Genomic DNA, 24,412 nt, shown 5'->3' with positions numbered 1-24,412 from the left:
GCTACAGTAATGAAAACAGCGTGGTACTGGCATAAAAACAGAGTAGTCGACCAATGGAATCATATAGAAGACCCGGATTTTAACCCACAAACCTATGAACAACTAATTTTCGATAAAGGAGCTAAAAGTATACAATGGAAGAAAGAAAGCATCTTCAACAAATGGTGCTGGCACAATTGGATGTCAACCTGTAGAAGAATGAAAATAGACCCATATCTATCACCATGCACAAAACTCAAGTCCAAATGGATCAAAGACCTCAATATCAATCTGAACACACTGAACCTGATAGAAGAGAAAATGGGAAGTACCCTACAACATATGGGCACAGGAGATCGCTTCCTATGTATAACCCCAGCAGCACAGACATTAAGGGCAACATTGAATAAATGGGACCTCCTGAAACTGAGAAGCTTCTGTAAAGCAAAGGACACTGTCATTAAGACAAAAAGGCAGCCTACTGACTGGGAGAAGATCTTCACCAACCCCGCTACAGACAAAGGTCTGATCTCCAAAATATATAAAGAACTCAAGAAACTAGACTTTAAAAGGATAATTAACCCAATTAAAAAATGGGGCACTGAACTGAACAGAGAATTCTCAACAGAAGAAGTTAAAATGGCCAAAAGATACTTAAGGTCATGCTCAACCTCCTTAGCGATCAGAGAAATGCAAATCAAAACAACTTTGAGATATCATTTTACACCTGTCAGAATGGCTAAAATCAAAAACACCAAGGATAGCCTTTGCTGGAGAGGTTGTGGAGAAAGGGGTACCCTCAGCCATTGCTGGTGGGACTGCAAACTTGTGCAACCACTTTGGAAATCAGTGTGGCGGTTTCTCAGAAAAATTGGGATCAACCTACCCCTGACCCAGCAATAGCACTCTTGGGAATATACCCAAGAGATGCCCTAGCATATGACAAAAGCATTTGTCCAACTATGTTCATAGCAGCATTATTTGTAATAGCCAGAACCTGGAAGCAACCTAGATGCCCTTCAATAGAAGAATGGATGAAGAAAGTGTGGAATATATATACATTAGAGTACTACTCTGCGGTAAAAAACAATGACTTCTCGAATTTTGCATGCAAATGGATGGAAATAGAAAATACGATCCTGAGTGAGGTAACCCAGACCCAAAAAGAAGATCATGGGATATACTCACTCATAATTGGTTTCTAGCCATGGATAGGGGCCACTGAGTCTATAATTTGTGATCCTAAAGAAGCTAAACAAGAGTGTAAACCCAAGGAAATACATATAGATATCCTCCCAGCTATGGGAAATAGACAAGATTGATGGGCAAAAAATGGTAATCTTGGGGTGTGGGGTGGGATGGGGATGAGGGGAGATGGGGAGAGAAAAGTGTGAAGGAGAGGATGAGGGGAACTGGGGGAATCGGGGTGATTGGGGGTAAAGGAAGGTTGGATGGGGGAGCAGGGAAACTCATACCTTAGTTAAGGGAGCCACCTAAGGGTTGGCAAGAGACTTGAACCTGGAATGGCTACCAGAAGCCCAGGGCAATGTCCCCAGTTAGTTCATTGGGGCACCTGAGGATAGGGAACCTGAAATGAACCTATCCTATAATCATACTGATGAATATCTTGCATATCGCCATAGAACCTTCATCTAGCGATGGATGGAGATAGAGCCAGAGACCCACACTGGAACACCGGACTGAGCTCCCAAGGTTATAATGAGGAGCAGAAGGAGAGAGAACATGAACAAGGAAGTCAGGACCATGAGGGGTGCACCCAACCACTGAGAAAGGGGGGGCGATCTATTGGGAGCTCACCAAGGCCAGCTGGAGTGCTACTGAAAAAAACATGGGATAAAACCGGACTCTCTTAATGTGGTGGACAATGAGAGCTGACGAGAGGCCAAGGAGAATGGCACAGGAACTTTCATCTGGCAATGGATCGAGAGAGAGACAGAGACCCAATTTGGATCAACCGTCTGAGCTCTTAAGGTCCAAATGAGGAGCAGAAGGAGGGAGAACATGAGCAAGGAAATCAGGACCACGAGGCGTGCACCCACCCACTGTGACAGTGGAACTGATCTATTGGGAGCTCTCCAAGGCCAGCTGGACTGGGACTGAATAAGCATGGGTTGAAACTGGACTCTCTGAACAAGGCGGTCAATGAAGGCTGATGAGAAGCCAAGGACAATGGCACTAGGTTTCGATCCTAATACATGAACTGGCTTTGTGGGAGCTTAGCCTGTTTGGATGCTCACCTTCCTGGACCTAGATAGAAGTGGGAGGACCTTGGTCTTCATGTAAAGCAGGGAATTTGGACTGCTCTTCAGTATCGAGAGGGAGGGGGAGTGGACTAGGGGGAGGAGAAGTGGAGTGGGGATAGGGGGAGGGGAACATGGGGAGGGGGCAATATGTGGGAGTAGGGGGAGGGAAATGGGAAACGGGGAGCAGTTGGAAATTTTAAGTAAAAAAGAATAAAAAAAATTCAGTCTCAAAAAAAAAACAAAACAAAACAAAAAAAACAACATTAAGATACCATCTTACACCGGTCAGAATGGCTAAAATCAAAAACACCAATGATAGCCTCTGCTGGAGAGGTTGTGGAGAAAGGGGCACTCTCATCCATTGCTGGTGGGAATGCAAACTTGTGCAACCACTTTGGAAAGCAGGGTGGCGGTTTCTCAGGAAAGTCAGGTTCAACCTACCTCTCGACCCAGCAATACCACTATTGGGAATATACCCAAGAGATGCCCAAACATACAACAAAAGTATATGCTCAACTATGTTCATAGCAGCATTGTTTGTAATAGCCAGAACCTGGAAACAACCTAGATGTCCTTCAATGGAAGAATGGATGAAGAAAGTATGGAATATATACATATTAGAGTACTACTCAGCAGTAAAAAACAATGATTTCTTGAATTTTGCATACAAATGGACGGAAATTGAAAACACTATCCAGAGTGAGGTTAGCCAGACCCACAAAGAGGAACATGGGATGTACTCACTCATATTTGGTTTCTAGCCATAAATAAAGGACATTGAGACTATAATTCGTGATTCTAGAGAAGCTAAATAAGAAGGTGAACCCAAAGAAAAACATATAAGCATCCCCCTGAATATTAACCTTCATCAGGCGATGAAAGAAGACAGAGACAGAGACCAACATTGGAGCACTGGACTGATGTCTCACGATCCAAAGGAGGAGGAGAAGGAGAGTGAGCACGAGCAAGGAATTCAGGACTGCGAGGGGTGCACCCACACACTGAGGCAATGGGGATGTTCTATCGGGAACTCACCAAGGCCAGCTGGCCGGGGACTGAAAAAGCATGGGACAAAACCGGTCTCGCTGAACATAATGGACAATGAGGACTACTGAGAACTGAAGAACAATGGCAATGGGTTCTTGATCCTATTGCATGTAATGGCTTTGTGGGAGCCCAGGTAGTTTGGATGCTCACCTTAATAGACCTGGATGGAGGTGGGTGGTCCTTGGACCTCCCACAGGGCAGAGAAACCTGCTTGCTCTTTGGGCTGAGGAGGAAGGAAGACTTGATTGGGGGAGGGGGAGGGAATGGGAGGTGGTGGCAGGGAACAGGTAGAAAACTTTAATAATTAAATAAATTAATTAATAAAAAAATTCCTTTGGCTATCCGGGATTTTTTGTTTTTCCATATAAAGTTGATTATTTCCTCTCAAGTTCTATGAAGAATTTTGATGTGATTTTAATGGGGATTGCACTGAATCTATAGATTTTTTTTGGGTGAATTGCCATTTTTACTATGTTGATCCTCCCAAACCAAGAGCAGGGGAGATCCTTCCATTTTCTGGTATCCTCTTGAATTTCCTTTTTTAAAGTCTTAGAGATGTTTTCAAGTACATCTTTGACTTCCTTGGTCAGGGTTACCCCGAGATGTTTTATGCTATTTGTGGCTATCGTGAAAGGTGATGCTTCTGTGAATTCCATCTCTGCATACTTATCTTAGTGTATAGGAGGGCAAGTGATTTTTTCGAGTTAATCTTGTATGCTGCCACATCAATAAAGGTCTTTATCAGCTGGTGAAGTTCTTTGGTACAGTTTTGGGGTCACTTATGTATACTATCAAATCATCAGCAAATAATGAAAGTTTAACTTCTTCCTTTCCAATTCAAATCCACTTCATCTCCTTATGTTGTCTTATTGCTATTGCTAGAACTTCAAGTACGATATTGAAGAGGTAACGAGAGAGCGGAGTCACTGTCACAAGCCTTTGCAGGGGCTGCATTAACTGAGAAATTAGGGCACTCTTTTGAATATAGTGATCAGAGCTCTAAGGCTCAAGTCCCAGCCTGACTCCTACCTCTTTGTTGGTCTACATGGTTTTCACATCAGAAGGATGTGCAGTTTATGAGGCAAGCCCCAAGAGGTTTGAAATACTGCAGGAATTGATATGCATCAAGCATCTGGGTGCACAATAAATGCTACTCCTTACCTCATGTAAAGTTGGTGCCTAGGATGTTGTGGTGATGGCTGCTTGGTATAGTGTAAGCATCAAAGGTCTGATCCCCCAGAAACCCACTTGGTGTTCTGGCTAAAGAGTCTGGCCTCACTGTCAATGGATATATTTGGTTAAGAAGTTCTGCTTGAATGACTGAGGTTAGAGAATTACTGAGCTTGACTCCCAACATTGATCACTGTGCTGCTTAATTCATGTTCACACATGCATGCACATGAAGAAACATGCATACACACATATAGGCTGTAAGTAAACCACACACAAAATGCGTAAAAGGCAAAGAGTGCCTAAGTCTCAGTTTGATCCCACAGTACCCCAGAAAATGGTAATTGGGGTCTTTTATAAACCTCTTACAAAGGACTTCAAAGAATCTCTGTCTTCCCTGGCCATGACATTATGTTTCAGTACCTTTAGCTTTCCTCATCAGACCGCACTGGGATCTGTCCATAGAACACTTGCACAGGACACTCATGTTGAGAGGTGACCCAGATAAACTGAGAAGATAGTTAGCATGAACCCCACCTCATCACACAGCCTTCACCTAAGAAGAAAGTGCTCACAAGCTCAATAAGCCAGCATTCTTTCACACCTTCCTGACATCAAACACAGCCTTACAGACACATTTCCTTCCATGAACTTTCAGGAGAAAAGCATGGAGAAAAACAGCAGATCTAAGGAAAGATCTGGTCATGCTTTATTCCCTCAGGACCTTTCTGCTGTCTTTGGATATGCCAAAACCTTATTTATCCCTTTAACACTTATTGAGAGCCCTGAATTTGTAAGGTACCATTGAAACTTCTGGGACTGGGTGGTGAAAATTGAGACATATCTATGGCCCTCAGGGAACTCATCTAATATTCCAAAGAGATGTCAGATGGAAAAGTTTGTCCTAGATACTGTGAAATTTTTAGAGTCAGAAGAAATTTCAGCTGTAGGTGATACAAAAGCACCTGCCTAATTGAGGGTGCTGGAAGAAATTAGACATTGGAGATGGCCGGTAACCCAGTTCCCTAAGAATTTCCTTGAGTCCTGTGCTAACCCCACAGTATCCTGCAGGCATTTTTTGTAAGCTGGTGCCTCAGGAGTTGTAAAACTCCAATGAGGTATGCTTAGCTAACACAGACATGCCATTATAGATTCCACCGACATTCTGGAGTGTTCTTCATCTGCAAGAGAAGCAAGTGGATTAAGGGAGAGTAGCAACATTCCTATGTCTCTTTTAGTTTTACTCTTAGATGATTTTAAAGATATTGCCTTCAACAAAATCTTAAAGAACATACTGTCCACCAAGTCAGCCACAAGGGGAGAAAATTCATCACTGAGTGAAACAGGATATTATACTCTCCTCCAGGGGCCTCTGATACCAGTTGTCAACTAGGGGCTTTTTGGGTCTGGCACAAACTTCTGACCCTTCCCTCTTATGTAGGACAGATGAAGGAAGAGATATGCTTACTCCAAGACCAGACAAAACTCTCTGTATTTAAGAATAGTCAGTTAAGCTCAGCAGAGAGACACTACCAAGGAAAAGCACTTCAGTTATTTCCATTTTAATGTCCCTGATACATTCTAAAGTTTCAGCAAGACAGGTCAAATGTGAAGAGGCAAATACTTGTCTCTCTTCTATACCAAAGAGCCTACATTTACACTTGTCTCTCCCTCGACTGTTGACTCCAATATAGACCCAAGCTGTGTGTGTTGTTTAATTTATATCTTTAAAATTCCAGCAGTCCCTGCAGCACAAGTGTAGTGGATGCCACTTGCTAACTTGCTTGCAGCCTCAAACTCAGCTAGGTTTCATACCCAGCACATGACCACTTCCAAGAGACTGTTGCTACCCACAGCGGACTGGGCTTAATTAACACTTGACTAACAGTCATGCTTATAGACCCACCTGATGAGGCAATTCCTCAACTGAGACTCTTATCTGCTTCTAAGTTGGGTCAGGTTGGCAGTTAAAGCCTACTGTGATAGGGATGGTTCATAATTTTGATAAATCAATATATTGGTAAAACACCTATAACATAAAAAAGCCTATCCGATTTTGATTAAAATATTTACCTTTCATGGACATCCATTACTGCTCTGAAAATTTGTTAGGACACATCTGGCAGAGGTTGACCCTCTTGTGTCATATATATCCTTGTCACATATAACCTGTCCCTAGATACACTCCTACTTGGGACTGAATCTTACGTGTGTGTGATTAGTTGAACTTGGCAGCTTTTTTCAATTCATGCCAATCTAGATGATATCTCCACCAACAATCTAATTACACTTAGGTAAAAATAAATACATATGGTATCATTGAATGCCCAGGGAGCATATGTCTAGGAGACAATAATGTATCTGTGGAAGTCATGGGTACCAGCAACCAGATCTGCCCAGGTCTCTGTAAAGAGAAGGAGAGCAACAGGTATTCAAATCATAAAATCGTTGGGAAGGAAGTGCAGGTGCACAGCTCCTGGGAGAAGCCACAGGAATATAGGTTCGAGCTGGCTCACTCCAAGATTGCCCAGATATATGCAGAAGTAGTGCCAGGATTCTTATTTCTTAATTAGAAATGTCAAAGACGAAAAGGAACAAATGCTATAATTGATATTGGAATTGTATTGAAGTTTACAGAACAAAAGCTTGAGAATACAGCAGTGTGTATGCCTGACCAATACATCACACATCTCCAACACAAAATGAAACAATAAACATCAAAATTACCAGCAAAAAGAAGGACAGAATTCAGGAACAGTAACAGCCAAACTGCCTGACAAATTGTTCTTACCTGTATGGCTCCTGGCAATGTGGGGCAGGAAGGAAATTTGTGCTCAAAGATAGACAAAGAGTGGAGCTTTTTTATATAGAATATTTTTGTGTGAAGCATTGTACATTGCAAGAGGAAAAGAAATGGCTTTAACTCTAATTTTTTTTACCACTCTCTCAATGTTCTTTCAAGTCAAATTGAAAGAGGCAGCCGGGCGGTGGTGGCGCATGCCTTTAATCCCAGCACTCGGGAGGCAGAGACAGGCGGATCTTTGTGAGTTCGAGGCCAGCCTGGTCTAAAAGAGCTAGTTCCAGGACAGGCTCCGTAGCTACAGAGAGACCCTGTCTCAAAAAACCAAAAAAAAAAAAAAATTGAAAGAGGCAGGTAGTGGATTTGGCTTACTGTGACGTGAAACAATAATCAAAATAATAGTTGCTCATTCCAAAATTCATCCTTTTTCTTTCAAATAGCCCTCTCCCTGTCTCTTACACCTGGCCTGTTCCCATTGCTTGAGGGCTGATGTCAACTCATGTGTCTCCCTGAGGAGCCCTCTCAGAACACACTAGCCTTCCATTTAATCTACTCTGGAAGCCCAACACTTAGGGTGACTTTGATCACACAGCCTATTGCGGTTGCACACACTGACACAATAAAGCTGTTACTGTGTGTCTTGCTCTCATTTCCCATGGAGCTTCAATGACCAGCTCCTCAAACAGCTCATCAAGCTAGAGAACACTTTATCCTTTTCTGTGTTATTCACGTCGTTGCCTCTTCTCTCCCACAGACCAGCTTCTTCCGAAGCAGGATCCTTGCTTGATTGTGGTTAAATAGACTTTAAAATATTAAGATTGATTAGACTTTCAAGGTTGCATTATTATGAACCGACCTGATACCTATATGTTATGCATGTAATTATGACAGCCTAAAGTTACAGGAGCCATTTTCAAGTTGTGCATGCGTTTATATTTATCTCCCCCTGAGTATAACAAGCTGCCCATCATGGGTGATAATAGTTTTCACTGGTTAGTTCTGGAATCTATTGGCATAGAACATGTTGTGGTTTGAGTGAGAAATGTCCCCCATAAGCTCCCATATTTGAATATTTTTCCCAAACAGGTGGTGCTCTTTGAAGAGGTGGCCGAACCTTTAGGAGGCAGAGAATTGCTGGAGGAAGTGGACACTGAAGATAGGCTCTAAGAATCTATAGACTCACCCGACTTCCTGATCTCTCTCTGCTTCTTAATTGTTAATGCAATGTGGCCAGCGAGCCTCAGACTCCTGTTGCTCTGCCATTTCAATAGCTATTGAAAGAATCCCTCTGAAATGCCGGGCAAAATTAAACCTTCTCTCCCTTAAGTTGTTTTAGTGTTGATGCTTTTTGCTTGCTTGTTTATTTGCCACAATACTTTGCATAGCAAATGGAATGAAACCATAACATTTTGTAAGTACATACATGAAATTAAAACAAAACCAACCCTCAGAAGGACAGATGCCTAAGGATGAAAAAATATTTAACATATTGAAATAGCATTTCATTTCCTTTCTCTCAAGATTATTAAAGATTCTATTTAACAAAGGAAAAACCAATCACACAGGGTCGCCTAAAATGTAGTGACTCCTGCCAAGTAACACAGTCTTAATCCTGAGAATTTGTAAATACACAGTACAGAAGGAAACCAGGACATAAAAGTGATATATCCAAGTTTTAGCCCCCACTGAGAGGGATCATAATTTAAAAATATTACTTTGCATATAGAAGCTTATGATTTTCAAAAATGGGTCATCTCAGGTTAAGATGGTCTTTAAATTCAATGGCAAACCCCTGTATCAAAAGAGACACAGGAAAACAGTGGTGTGCTCACAAAACAATGGAGACAGTAAGAGAACTGATACAAACTGAGGAATATCAAAAGCCAACTTTCCTAGCACATCTTGAGGAAGTAGGGTCCCCACCAACACATTTATTCCAGATCCTGAGAATAAACATCAACCTCATTCAAGTATTTGTTTTAACATAAAATTATATACCAGTTCTTGGAATTAATACATTGGACAAAGGGTTGGTTTGGGAAGTCCTTCTGTCTATGTTTGCTTTTACTGGTTAATGAATAATGTTGTTTCAGACAGTAGCTTAGCAGAATAGACCTAGGTCAGAAAAGTAAACAATTATGGGAGAAAGAGGGTAGGGTCAGTTAGAAGCCACATAGACACCACCATGGAAGAACACCTTCTCTGGAGTTGCCAAAAATTTGTTGGTAATACATGAACTACTGGTGATACAGATAAATGCAAATGGGTTTGTTTAGAATAAGGGAGCAATCTAGAAATGTGTTTAAGCTATTGGCCAAACAGTGTTGTGAATAATATAGGTTTTATGTGATTATTTCAAGTCAAGGTGGTCAGAAAACTGACTAATGTGTGGCCTCCACCAACAAAGGGTATTGAAGATTCATTGACTATCCTGAGATGGCTTGTCTGGGTAAAACCTATGTTGTATGAATAAATTGGGTACACACCAGAGATATGGAACTAACAATAGACAAAGTATAACTAGGTGAACCAATGAATATTTTTGGGGTTACTTACAGGAAAATTGTTGAGCGAGCACTTACAGTAGAAATGACTTAATAGCAGTGGGTTCAACAGTCGACCCCAGCATGGTTAATAGCTCAGTAAGGCTGAGAACCTGGAATTCACTGTGCAGCCTTGAGGCAGATCAGTGATCTGAAGAGTGTTTTTTTTTTTTTTTTAATCTTTGGCTCAGTTGATCTGAGCCTCATCTAAGCATCTCTATTTGTCTGTGATGATTGCTCAGTTATATATTTACTGCCAATATACTATTTGGAGGACATTGCCTTGTGAATCTGCTCAGGTGAACAAACTCTCTATAGCTAATTTGAGTTGTTTTCTTCCTAGCTAAGTAGTTTTCCTGCAGGATAGAGTCTATCAACCAAAACTACATATTGGCAATAAAGAACATTATATGTGGAGATGGAAGGGTCAGAGTCAGATAAGAAGGTAAAATTATGGGTTCACACAGGAGAGATAAAATAAAAGGAGAGGGAGTATGAGAGCACTACCCTGTAGGATTTCAAAATGGAGGAGGGGACATGAGCTAAGAAGGAAACAGCCACAGCCTTTTCCACAGTCACTACTCCTGTCTAGGCCACAAAATCTCCAAGCAGCTAGACCTAGCATTGGAAGTTTCTACTCTGAGAGGGCCACCCAGAGTGTAGCAAAGATGACCTTTTTCCCTGGAGTTATCCTCACCATCAGCAGAAGAGGCATATCTCCCAAGAGTCTCAACAACAAGTCTCACTGATGTAACAAAAGGCTTATGAAGGACCCTTGGGGAAGAATCAAAACTAATATAGTTGGGAAAAAGTGCATCTTCCAGGATGTGATGATGTCAGTCTACACTGTCACACCTGCCTCTCTTCTGATCATATGAACAGGATGCTTGCTGCTTGGGGAAGCATCTCATCTGGCGTTGTAATACCAGGGCATCAAAATGTCCTCTTTGCTCGTTTTCTCCCCCAGAGTAGTCTCTATCTCAGGTACAGTGCATTGAACCACTTGCAGGAATAATAGAAAAACAGGTAGAGCATCCAGCTTGAGATATAACATACATGGCCACAATCACATTGGCAGCAACAAGGAAACAGATGAAGAATTCTGAGCATCAATGGAAGCTGAGGACCTAACACCAAAGCTGAGGCATGTAACACCATGGGGAGTTGCAGAGTTCCAGAGAATATATTCAGTTACATTCTGGAAGAAGCTAAGACTGCAAAAGATGGGTTTCCTAATCAGAGAGTAGAAAAACTGAGACTATGCAAAATATAGGCAGTGATGAGACAAAGGTGGTAACTGAAAATGAAGAACCCCAAGTCCCAATTCCAGGAAGATAATGAAAGCATTTTTAAAGCTAATGAGCCACAAATCCTGGCAGTCAAAGCTCAGGAGATGGAATGCCATTTCAATCCCATGTAATGAATCTCTGCTTTAAGCATCTAAAATGATGTATCTCTGCCTTGAGCATCTGGAGGATGTACACTTTTATATATTTACACCCTAAATTTGATATCAAGACCTGAGCACAAACAGATTTCACAGTTCACCATTTCCCCATGCTGTGATAATTCAGTAGCACTCTGGACACATCCACCAGGAGTCTTGAGGGGAGGAAGCAAAGGCATTCACGTTTGAATGTCTCTCATCTCAATCTCCCCAACATTTCTTTTAAAGTCATACCATTACCTTTTCTGATTCAGAATATTAACTCAGAGCTCAATACTTTTTAACAAACCATCTTTATCATCTCTTTCTGTATTGTCTATTTTCAATCATCAGTTTCTCTAATATCTTTGTCATCACTTACTCTATCATCTTGTTCTCTATCATCTATTATTCATTTCTCAATTACTTCTATCTGCCATCATTTCATTCTCCAGTCTATCATCTCTTATTCTACCATCTCTCTATCTTCTCTTACTCTATTATTTCTCTGCCATCTCTTTCTCTATCTTCTATTTCTCTTCTATGTCCTTCTCTATCATCTCTTCCTCTATCATATTTCCTCTATCATGATTTCCTCTAACACTTCTCTCTCATCTTTTCTTCTATCATCTCTTGGACTATCATCTCGTACTCTACCATCCCCTTTTCTAGCATCTCTTCCTCTAGCATCTCTTTCTCTATCATATCTTCTTATATCATCTCTTGCTCTATCATCTATTGCTCTTTGATCTCTATGTCATCTCTTTCTCTGTGACCTCTTCATTATCATCTGTCTTTATCACTTATGTATCATCTCATTCTCTAAGATCTCTATCACATATTTCTTTAGCATCTTTTCCTATTTCTCTTGATCTCATTAATGGTAGGCAGAAAATTGCATTGATAAAAATGTATCTCTTGGTATGGTATTATTTTATTTAATTTATTTATTGAAAATTTCCACTTCCCTTCTTCAAATTTCACTCACAGTCTGTCATCCCCCTCTCTGTCCCTCTGGAGTCCTCAGAGATAACATAGTGCCCTACCCAGTGGCAAGTCCGAGGCCCTCCCCACTCCATCCATGTCTAGGAAGGTCTGAATCCAAACAGACTAGGCGCGCAAAAATCAGTACATGCAGTAGAATCAAAACCCAGTACCATTATCATTGGCTTCTCAGTCAGTTTTCAGTGTCAGGCACATTCAGAGAATCTTGTTTGATCACATACTCATTCAGTACCAGTCCAGCTGGACTTGCTGAGCTTCTATTAGATATGTCCCATAGTCTCTGTGGGTGGAAGCAATTCTTGAGGTCCTAACTCCCTTACTAATGTTTTCTCTCCTTATGATCTTCATCTGAACATTGGGAACTAAGTCCAGTGCTCCAATGTGTGTCAGTGTCTCTATCTCCATACATTGCTAGATGAAGGTTCTAAGGTAATATGCAAGATATTTATCAGTAGGGCTATGGTATAAGGCCAGTTCAGGGACACCCGCATCTGCTGCAAGATGAAAGTGCTGGGGACATCTTCCAGGGCTCCTGGGACCCCCTCTAGAGCCAAGTCTTTTGCCAACCCTAAAAATGGTTCCCTTTTTTGAGATATCTTTTTTTTCTGCTCCCATATCCATCCTTCCTCAATCTCATTCATCCCTATTCCCAATCCTCCCATTCTCCCTTCTCTCTCCCCACTGACACCCCCATGATCCCAACTTTCACCTGGCAATCTTGTCTACATCCAGTATCTAGGACGATAAATATATGTTTTTCTTTGGGTTCTCCTTCTTGTTTTCTTCTGTAGGATTATGAATTATAGGCCCAATGTCCTTTGCTTATGGCTTGAATCCACTTCTGACTGAGTTCATAACTTATTCATCTTTTTGTATCTAGTTATCTCAGTAAAATGTTTTCTATTTCCATTCTTTGATTGCAAAATTCAAGATGTCATTGTTTTATTCCACTGAGTACATCTCTAAAGTGAATATGTGCCACACCTTCTTTATCCATTGGTCTATTGAGGGGCACCTAGGTTGTTTGCAGGTTCTGTCTAAAACAAATAGTACTTGTATGAACATAGTTGAACAAATGCTTTTGTAGTATGATTGGGTATCTTTGGATATATTCCCCAAAATTGGAATTACAGAATCCTAAGGTTGGTTGACTCTTCTATTATAATGTGTCATACATCTCTACATCTAATCAAGGTATCTATAATCTGCTTCCATTTTGAGGTTGTTGTCATCATTTGTTGCACATTTGTTTAAAGATTGTTTAATATTCTAATATGAAGTAATAGTCTTTAAGTTATATATTAAAGTAGTAAGTATTTTAGGTTAATAGTCACCCATATTTTCCATACTTATATTTACACTAATCAGGATCTTATGATACATAGAGACTGTATTCTGTACAGATAGGTAATCATCAAACATTTAAAGGAACTGCAGAAACTGGGATTTAAATAACTTAGGGTTTTGTTGATGTGAGACACAATGGCTCTTTGCAGCACTGATCTATTCCTGAAAGAATGTTGAGCATCAAAGACACTGTTTTTGGAGTTTGTACTATTCTTTGCAAAACTGGGCTTTGGTGAAGGAATTGCACTTGTTTGACTGATAAAATGCATGATGTCTGGACTGGACAAAGCAAGATACAAGAAAATGACTGTCAAACCTTGCCAAAATAGGGTAAGATTGTTTTTAAAATCTTCCTGCCTCTATAAAAGGGCTGTTAGTTACTCTAGGCCTTAGCCAAAGTGGTTTGCTTCAACATTGCAAATGAGACACTGGGTGATTTCCCAGGTAGACATATGTCTCTGTAATCTATTGTACATTTTGGAAACAGCTTTAATGCATTTATTGGCTACTCAAGTAATATTCTATCTCAATTCTCAGGCCTTTATGGAGGTTGAAGACTTGATTGTTGTAGCTAACTTCCTCTTATGGTCTAGCTAACCCATTTCTAATACAAGACTAAGACTCCTAGGAATAAAATAATCATAAAACTTTGAGCATATATTTCTTGCTCAATATTGCCTATACTGGCTATAATTCTCACTTTTATACTTGATATCTGTTCTTATTATATGTAGTCCTGTATTGGTTTTGAACATTCTTATTAGGTAAAAGGGGAGGTGATTTGGAAACTCCTTCAGCCAATGGCCTTTGAGAGGCTGGACCTTGTGTGGTGTGATTTTGTGGTACCAGAAACACTTAGGAGAGCCAATTCTGCCTCTTATACAAAGCAACAGACTCTCATCAAACTGAGGAGCTACTGGTAGAAAAAGATTCCAATCGTGTGGTAAACTTCCATGATTTTTTTCTTACTGAAGAGTTGCTGACAGGAGGAGTTACTGTTGGTAACTCTCCAGGTTTTCTCCCTTACTTATGAGCTAATGGTAGTAAGACTGGTAATTCTGTCTTAGGAAAGTATCTTTTAGGTAATATGCTTACTTGGGACAGCTGGCAAATGAAGGTATCATGAGTTTGATGCTCTTAGAGCCCTCCTGTTTCTTTTGAAGTTGTTGGCAACATATGTGGCCTTATGCCAAAGCCAAGAACTTTTTCCCGTTGAAGTGGCAATCGAGGACAGGTCCTCTAGGTCTTAGCTCTTTTTGGGGAGCTATTAGCAATTGATGGCCTTAGCTCTTATTGGGGAGCTATTAGCAATTGAAACTGCCATCAGACATGTTTTCCTGGCTTCATCAATCACTGAGTTCTTATTGGAGGAGTGGATGGAGGATGGGGTAGGGAGAAGTTGGCAGGAGTGGAAGGACAGAGGATTGATTTAACTGGAGTATGTAAAATGAGATTGCCCTAAAAAGAAAAAAAAAGAAAGAAAAAAAAACACTGCCAGAAGAGGCCCAGACACTTATTAGGGAGGTACTGGCAGCTGAATCTGAAATCAAGGAAGTTCACTATTCCCTATCACTTTCCTTATAGGATACTGACAGTTGAAGCTGCCATGGAGAATGTGCTTTCCAGGCAATATCTTATACTGCCTAGGCCCACTTGCTTCTGGATGGACTAAGGTACCACCCACAGTGGTATAACTTGTCCTCTATCAATTAGCAGTAATGGCCCCACAGACATTCATTTATTCCATTCAGATTGTCATGGTTCCATCTTTCCATATGACTCAAGGTTAATAGCTAGTTTAAAGGTAAAGCTAAAGTGTGATGAGAAGCAAGTGATAGAAACCCACTGGAAACACTAGGAGCCAAAAGTGGTGATTCTTTGCTGGTGCATGGTGCATCCTGGCATGTGAGGAGGAGGAAGGTGTCATATGCCAGCAAGGACTCAGAAGCCCCCAATTCCCTTCTCTGCCCTTCCTTCTTTATTGCCTGCATGATGGCTTATATGCCTCATCACTCCCTCTTAGATCAGATTTCAATAAATGACAGATATCACTTGTCATATTAAATGCTGCTTATTTAATATTTAAGAAAGCATTATCTGTGTTTAGTTATCTTCATCAGGCACTTCAACCTCAAGTCCTGATTGATTATTTCTCTTTGCTGTGCTCTGTTGGTCTTTTGATTGCTTTCATGATTCTGAAAAAAAATTACTTTCTCAAATTTCTCCTCCAGAATTCCCACAATGGTTAGTGTTCTTTCTCAACACAAAGAAATGACATTATTATTATTATTATTATTATTATTATTACTATTACTATTATTACTATTGTTGTTGATGTTACTTTTATTATTTTTGTTTTTCTGCTGTGATTTTATCCTGAAAACTTATCCACAGGGATTCACTGGGGTTCTCAATTGTACAAAGAGACATTTCTACAAATGATTACTTTAACTCCATGCTTTCTAATCATTTTATTATTTGTCTGATTTAGTTCATTGCGCCAAATTATTGTTTTCCAACAGAGGCCTTAGTCTAAGACACTGTATGTGACCTGTCCCTATTCCATAGCACATTCCCACACTTTGTGTTCAGACTGTGACATGTTTATACAATCCATTCTCTCTTTGATGAACAACCTCTGGCTTGTTTTATTTCATGTTCTTGTTCCAAGTTCTGTTTGTACTTCCAAAGGGTCCTTTTAAAGATCCAGGCTGTTTCTTCACAAGTGATGCTATCTTTGATCCTCAAGATGAGCTGCATTTGCTTCATTTCAAAGTTGTTTCTTCTGCATCAAGATGCTGACACTTTGCATATAGCCATTTTCTTAGACTTACAGTCAGCGGCAGAATCCATTAACGATTCTTACCTGAGCCAATTAAGGCATATATGGTGGCTCCTAGGTGGTGGGGTTCTAATTTCATTATTCCTTTGCATTTATGAGTTGGAATGCCACCCCAAGGACCCAATTTTCTCCTCTACTGTTTGTTTAATCAAAGCAGTTGGGATTCAGAATCATTTTCTTCCAAAGATTTAAAATGGCATCTATTATTGTTTTCTGTGATGTTAAATTGTCCCTGGTTGGCAACCAACAAACCTTCATGCCATCTCATGTTTCCCTTTTGACATTTGTGTTGTTTAAGAACTTTGTTACTCCCTGGATGCATGAGATATTTTAGGCTTCTCCCTTCTGCTTCCCTTTGCCTATAAACCCACCATTTCTCCATAGAGTGCTGTTATCTTCTTCTTCAGGGTTTGATATCAGAAGTTACACCCCAGCACTTGGAATGATGAATACTGAATGAGTCTGATGTTTGCATTTATGGCCTCTCAGAGAACTAACATCAGGAAAAGCCTTTTATATAAACACACGTACACTCACTACTGTATACACGTGAACACCTATAGGTCAGCACATGAGTTTTCTCACTTGTTCTCCCTGATCTACTTCATGCTTAGAGTTCCTGTTGCATCTCCTTTCCATTTTAAGACTCACTTTTCTAGTGGAAATGCTGTGGCTCTCATTCCTCAGTGTCCTGATATGGTTTTATTGCTAAATCACCTGCTAGACTGTGAAAGACACAATCTAAACAGGGCTCAGTGTGTGTGTATAGAGTAAGTTTGAATCTTAATTCTGAGAAGTTATAATCAATGTGTCAGGAAGTTACTTACAGCTACTGTTAGTAGTATTGTGCATTGGAGGCACATTACTCATTCTGCATATCAAGAACTAGGCAGCTGGAGGAATCTTCTCTGTCATTTCCTGGGTCCTAGAAGCCATGAGACTTTCAATAATGTATTAATTATATTTCTTTTAATCTATTAATATCATCTCTCTCTTATTATTCATCTATCCATCCATCCTTCCATCTGTCCATTTATTCCTCTTTTGTTTACTGAATATCTAACTCCTGTCTCTCTGTCTCTCTGTCTAACTATCTTTCTATTTATCTTGTCTTAGTTATGGTTTCTACTGCTGTGAAGAGATAACATGACCACCATCAGTCTTATAAAGGAAAGCATTTAATTGGGTTCTGTCCATTACATCATGGCAGAATTATACCAGACTTCAGGGAGACATGGTGCTGGAGAAGGAAAGAGATCTACATCCAGACCCTTGGGGAGCAGGAAGGATGAATAAGACACTGGACCTATGTTGAGCTTCAGAAATCAAAGACTATCTCTGGTGACACACTTTCTCCAACAAGGCCACACCTCCCAATAATGTCACTCCCCATGGGCTGATAGAGTATCATTTTTATTCAAACCACCACATATCTATTAATCATTTATATTTGGATGACCAATTATTATTTACCATCAACTATCATTTATCTGTCATATATGTGTTTATTTGTTACTCTATCAGTCATATATCTATCCATCTATCAACTTATCTACCTATGTTAACTCCTATTTATCACACTGTCAATGTATTAGGTGTATCTATTAGTCTATGTATTTATCTTTGTATCTCTAAGGTATGTATAATTATTCCTCTGTACATGTTTTCTCTATATTTCTATATTATTCTATTGATGTATCAATCTATCTTTCTGTATATATCTGTATGTTGATTATTCTATTAATCAATGTCCATTTATAATTCTTTCTGTCCATTGATCTATCTATTCTCTATCCGTTTTTCCATCTATATAACTTTTTATCTATCTACAATCTCTCTATGTGCTTATCACTTTTCATATTTGTTATTTCCCATTATTAAGTCATAATCTTTTAACGTTCCCACCATCTATTCACTCCCTGTGTTTTGCCAATAAGATTTTGATCAAGAGCTGTCTGTTAACCAAAGCCTCTGACAACATTGGTATTAAATTATTGACCTTAATTCTGCTTGACAAACTACTCTTAGTAGAAGGATTTAACATTTGCTGAACCTAGACTCAGATCTCACACAGAATGCCAAGCATGTCCAACTGTGATGAGATATTGAAAAATCTCCAGCTGCACCCATTGGGCAGTGTCTACACTATAGGCATTCCTGTGAAGGTAAGATGACAATGTTTAAGAGCACTGTAGCTCCGGAGACAAGGAGAGATCTTAGGGTAAATGTCACTGAGTTCTCTGTTTCCTTCTGCCTAAAAAGCCCAGATTCTGCATTCTCGAAAAAAGGGTCCCATATGCATTTGGAATAATTGTTATCCATGGTATTTGTCAGCTTTTTTGTTGCTTTCAAAGGACATACAATCTTCTACTTATCTTACCCAGCCATCTTCTGTGGTATCATTCAGTTGAACACTCATGGAAATACACTTCTGAAAGGCTGTCTGGCCATGTTAGTGTGAAGTCTAACCCTTCCCAGATCAGGAGATGAGGAGTTATTTCCCCTGACAGATGATTTCCTTGTATGTTCGGCAGTGGATGATAGTGCTGTGATGTTGATCATGGCAATTTCTTTTTCAATTTGCTGAGGGAAGGGAGTGATAGTTATACATGGATGATGGTAAGGAGCAGAAATCTAAGCAACTGCAGGAAGCGTGGAAACACGGAAACAGAGACACTGAGAAACATAAAACAGGTTTGTGACTCAGGGACAGCTTTGATTTGCTATAGGATACTTGTATCTGCATTTGAAACTCAGGCTGGCAGAAATGTCAGTGTCTCTTTCAACAGCTTCCCTAGGACATAAAGGGATGCATGAGCTGGCTTCATTCTCCAGAGCCCATCATATCCCCTAGTCTCGCAGGAGACTTTTCAGTTCCAAGTGATAAAACACATTCAAACTGGCTTTAGGGAAAGCCGGAGTTTAGTTAAAGCAGAAATTCATCTAGGCATCAAAAGACAGTGAGTAAGCTTCAGATGGGACTGGAATGGTGATCAAAAAATCTTGACCAGGATGCAGGTCTTGCTTTCTATTTGTTTTACTGACATTATAATGGACACAATGTTAGGATGTTTTCCCTGGCTGTTTTAAGGTCATTTGCCTTTTTACAAAGCCTAAAGTGGTCAGTTGAGGTAACTCTAACAAAAACAGTATGCCATATAATGACTGGTCTAGCTAAATGAGGAAGATAGAACATACAGAGTCCAACAGTTTGCCACAGCAAGGCAGGAAAAGCCACCCATACCTGGATTTGGAGGAGAGTTTCAGGGAGAACTAAAGGGAAGGGGCAGGAAGATCCATGTGGCAGATGGGGTATACAAGTGCTTATTTATAATCAGTAGTCTGTTTAACTTTGTGATATTGTTTTCTTAATTTGAACACCATTGGAATTCTGTAGTCACTGTGCTGTGAATTCAAAAATGAGCAATCACTTTCTATATGAGTCTCAAGTTAAGACTAACATTCTGAAAAGAGAGTTTCGTTGTCAGTGATAAAGCAGCTGTGTGTATACAGGCCTGAGTTCAGACTCCAGAGACCTCATTCAAAGCTTTCTAAGGTGGTAGTGTGTGCTTATAATGTCACTGCTTGGGAGGCAGACACAGTGGATTCTGGTACTGACTGGCCCAACTGCATCTTCTATTCAGAAAATCCTAGGTCCCTGTAAGTGATACTGTCTAAATAAGCATGGTAGATGATTTCTAAGGAATGATCACTGAAGTTGTCCTTTGGTCAAATCACACACAAACACACACACACACACAAACACACACAGACACAGGAAAAGCCACCAAATACCCTTCCAAACCACATAACTGCAGATGCACATATGCTAATTGTTTAATACACTTGGCATCATTTTTGTGTCAAGTGGCAGTCATGTGTGCAAGATTAGATGGTTGAACAGTGCCCCGTCCAATGGGAATAATGAGATTTTAGCTATTGGGTGGCTTAATTATCTTCATTGTGAGGCAGAACCCCACCCAACTTTCTGGAATCTTCCAGCTACACAGGGACCCATCCCATTTTAAGAACTCTATCTATTAACAGCTCCAATAAGTCTCAAAGAGTGTCACTGCTACTGGCTGTTAAATATGTTGGAGCCACTTTGGAGTGCCTGGGAAAAGAAGCCAGCTCATCAGGTGTGTGGTGCATTAGTTGAAAAATCCACATTATCATTTTCAGACCTGGAAGTAAGAGGGAGAGCAGAATGAACTATATGAGAAATTCAGCAGGTGAACATGACAGGAGCTGTAATGGGAAGAAGTTGTTTCCTTTAAAGCATGGAGAAAGACTTGTGAAGACAGACAGCATAAATGGATGTCAACCTGTAGAAGAAGAAAAATAGATCCATATTGTTCAGCATGCACAAAATGCAACTACAAATGGATTAAAGACCTCAATATTAATCTGACCACACTGAACTTTATAGAAGAGAAGTTGAAATGAGTCTGCAATACATGGGCCCAGGAGACCACTTCCAGTGTAGAATCCGAGTTGCATAGACAATGAGACCAAAAAGCAATAAATGGGACACCTCCTGAAAGTGAGAAGCTTCTGTAATGCAAAAGTCATTGTCACTAAGACAAAAAGGCATCCTTTTGAATGTGAAAAATCTTCACCAATCCGTAATCAAAAGTCTGATCTCCAAATATATAAAAAAATCCAGAAACTAGACATTAACACTTAAATTACTGCAATTAAAAAGGGGTACTTAACTGCACACAGAATTCTCAACAGAAGACTTTCAAATGGGCAAAAGACAATGTCATGCTTAGCCTTTTTAGCAATCAGGGAAATGCAAATCAGAACATTTCTGCTATACCATGTTACAACTGTCAGAATGCCTAAAATCAAAAACACCAATGATAGATTATGCTGAAATGGATGTAGAGTAGAGGAACACCCATCCCTGGTTGTTGGGAATGCAGACTAGTGCAACTACTTGGGAAATCAATGTGGCAGTTTTTCATGAAACTTGGAGTCATGCTACCTCAGAACTGAATAATTCCACTCTGTAAGAGCATTGTGCTCTTGTATATAGTTCCCTGCTTGTTTGAAGTAAGAGTGACTACTATTTTTAATAGAAATGATTAAATTTCTTTTTATGAGTGTGAGTTTATCTGCACATTAGTGTGTTCACCATGTGCATTCAGTGCTTGTGTTGGCCAGGGTCATATGTTCTATAACTGGAGTTACAGATGTTTGTATGGGTGGGAGGAATTGAAACCAGGTCCTCTGGAAGATAAGGCATGACCTTAAATGCTGAGCCATCTCTCTCATGCAAGAATGATAGTTCTCTTTCAGGGGAAGGCCTATTTACTAACAGGCCTAACCACCAAAACCTGTGGAGGATATTTTGTATTCCTAACAGGAGTCCAGGTGGTGGGTGACTCACTCAGTCGCCCTCCCTCCCCTTCTCACTCTTGTCACCTGCTTGCTAACTTGTGACCTTTTCTTTCTGGCTTAGGACACAGAACTCTTGAACACCACCATCCTCCCTGGAAACATCATAGGGTTCAAGAAGAAAATTCTATGTTGGATGTCTTGGAATGCTGGTGGCCTGATAAAGATTTTGTGAAGATACCAGAGAAACACTCATGCTCTGGTGTTTCATTCTCTCTGTCTTTAAATCTCCAGAATGTGTTCTTTCTTTTTCCCTCCCTTCACCTTCATCATGTTCACACTTCTCTCTCATGCATGTTCTGTCTGAATGTCTGTCATTTGAAGCAATGGAGATGACCTTACAGAAGAGGAGATTATTGTCAACAAAGAAGATTTTGTTTCCTTTGCTAGTTTTTGGTCTCAACAAATGATCTCTTCCCTTTTCTCTCTTCTTCCTTCCTCTCTATCTTTCTCATAAGAGGGCTGCTTCTTTTACTTTGGCAATCAATACATCTTTGCTGGTTTTACCAACTGGCAATGCCTAGTTGAATTATTTACTGAGTAGTCTTTCTTTATGTACCCTACTTTCCGGCAGCAGCTGTCTGCATTATCTGGATGAAGTCTCATACCAATAAAGCTTCCTTTACTTTGGCTTAAAAACTAATTTGGGCTCTTTCCCATCTTGCAAGATGGCGGGTGAAAAAGCCGAGAAACCTGATACAAAAGAGAAGAAACCTGCAGCCAAGAAGGGTGGCGGTGATGCCCCTGCCGCTGGTGCAGCCAAAAAGGGTAACCCTAAGGCTAAAAAGCTCAAGAAGGGGAAGCCCCATTGCAGCCGAAATCCAGTCCTTGTTAGAGGGATTGGCAGGTACTCCCGATCTGCTATGTATTCCAGAAAGGCCATGTACAAAAGGAAATACACAGCTGCAAAAACCAAGGTTGAAAAGAAGAAGAAAAAGGAAAAGGTCCTTGCCACTGTCACAAAACCAGTTGGTGGTGACAAGAATGGTGGTACCCGGGTGGTTAAGCTTCGAAAAATGCCCAGGTATTATCCTACGGAAGATGTGCCTCGGAAGCTGCTGAGTCATGGCAAAAAGCCCTTCAGTCAGCACGTGAGACGCCTGCGTGCCAGCATCACTCCTGGGACTGTCCTCATCATCCTTACTGGGCGCCACAGGGGCAAGAGAGTGGTTTTCCTAAAGCAACTGGGCAGTGGTTTACTGCTTGTGACAGGACCTCTTGCCCTCAACAGAGTTCCTTTGAGAAGAACACATCAGAAGTTTGTCATCGCCACCTCTACAAAAGTTGATATCAGCACAGTTAAAATCCCCAAACACCTGACTGATGCTTACTTCAAGAAAAAGCAGCTGCGTAAGCCCAGGCATCAGGAGGGCGAGATCTTTGACACAGAGAAGGAGAAATACGAGATTACAGAGGAGCGCAAGGCTGATCAGAAAGCGGTGGACTCGCAGATTCTGCCAAAGATCAAAGCTGTTCCTCAGCTGCAGGGCTACCTGCGCTCTCAGTTCTCTCTGACGAACGGGATGTATCCTCACAAACTGGTTTTCTAAATTGCTGACGACCTAATTAAACAGCTTTATGTGTCAAAAAAAAAAAACTAATTTGGGATCAATGTAAGATAATAAAACACGCAAGCTTGATGTGTTAAAATTTTATTAATATTCATTAAAGTAAAAGACTATTAAAATAACAATAAAAAGCCGCATCATGCACATCCTGGCTTAATTTGAATACCAGCAAAGGAACACCCAGCTTGTTGTTGAAATATATGGACATGGGATACTTCTCCCAAATTCTCTTTAATAGTGATCACAGAATGTTTTGGCTCCAAATTTTTTCAGAACCTTCTGGATGTTTCATTGTCCTTACTTTCTGTCAGAAAGATTTAAGATTATTATTTATGCTGTCCCCCCTATTTTCTGCATATTAGTTGCTCATTGCTCTTCTAACAGAATCCACACAGAAAAAGGATTCTAAATTGAATCAGAGAGCTCCCAGTTCCAATTGGCTCAGATAGTGTAGGAAAATGAAATTCACCCAAAGATCCTGCTCTTCACATCTCATCTGCTTCTGTTGAGAGGTGAAAGGAGACCTGGTCTTAGGCTTTTCCAACTTACATTATGCATCTGATTATGTGGAGGTCAGAAGACAGCTTTTTCTCTCCCTTCACCACCACCATGTTCACACTTTTCTCTCTTACATGTTCTGTCTGAATGTCTGTCATTTGAATGAATGGAAATGCTCTTACAGAAGAGGAGATTATTGTCAACAAAGAAGCTTTTGTTTCTTTTGCTGGTTTTTTGTCTCCACAGATGATCTCTTCCCTTTTCTCTCTTCTTCCTTCCTCTCTGTCTTTCTCTTACGTGGTCTGCTTCCTTTATTTTGGCAATCGATACATCATTGCAGGTTTTACCAACTGGCAATGCCTAGTTGAATTATTTACTGAGTAGTCTTTCTTTATGTACCCTACTTTCCGGCAGCAGCTGTCTGCATTATCTGGATGAAGTCTCATACCAATTAAGCCTCCTTTACTTTGGCTTAAAAACTAATTTGTGGTCAATGTAAGACAATAAAACACACAAGCTT

The 24,412-nt window shown here is 40.3% G+C and overlaps 1 protein-coding gene across 1 annotated transcript; it reads left to right on the top strand.

The window, feature by feature from the left end:
• Nucleotides 1-22,486: 22,486 nt before the first annotated feature.
• On the top strand, nt 22,487-23,413 carry LOC130868847 (60S ribosomal protein L6-like). Its single transcript, XM_057760865.1, has one exon. It carries the CDS (start codon nt 22,495-22,497, stop codon nt 23,374-23,376), a length of 882 nt encoding a protein of 293 aa, XP_057616848.1. The 5' UTR covers nt 22,487-22,494; the 3' UTR covers nt 23,377-23,413.
• The last annotated feature ends 999 nt before the right edge of the window (nt 23,414-24,412 follow it).

The sequence above is a fragment of the Chionomys nivalis genome, chromosome Y, assembly GCF_950005125.1.
Source record: "Chionomys nivalis chromosome Y, mChiNiv1.1, whole genome shotgun sequence".
Taxonomy (NCBI): domain Eukaryota; kingdom Metazoa; phylum Chordata; class Mammalia; order Rodentia; family Cricetidae; genus Chionomys; species Chionomys nivalis.
The sequence above is the reverse complement of the archived record's forward strand: the minus strand, read 5'-3'. Positions and strand labels throughout refer to the sequence as shown.

Excerpts from the sequence above, each read along its gene's own strand:
- LOC130868847 (XM_057760865.1), top strand. The coding sequence starts at position 22,495 with ATGGCGGGTGAAAAAGCCGAGAAACCTGATACAAAAGAGAAGAAACCT.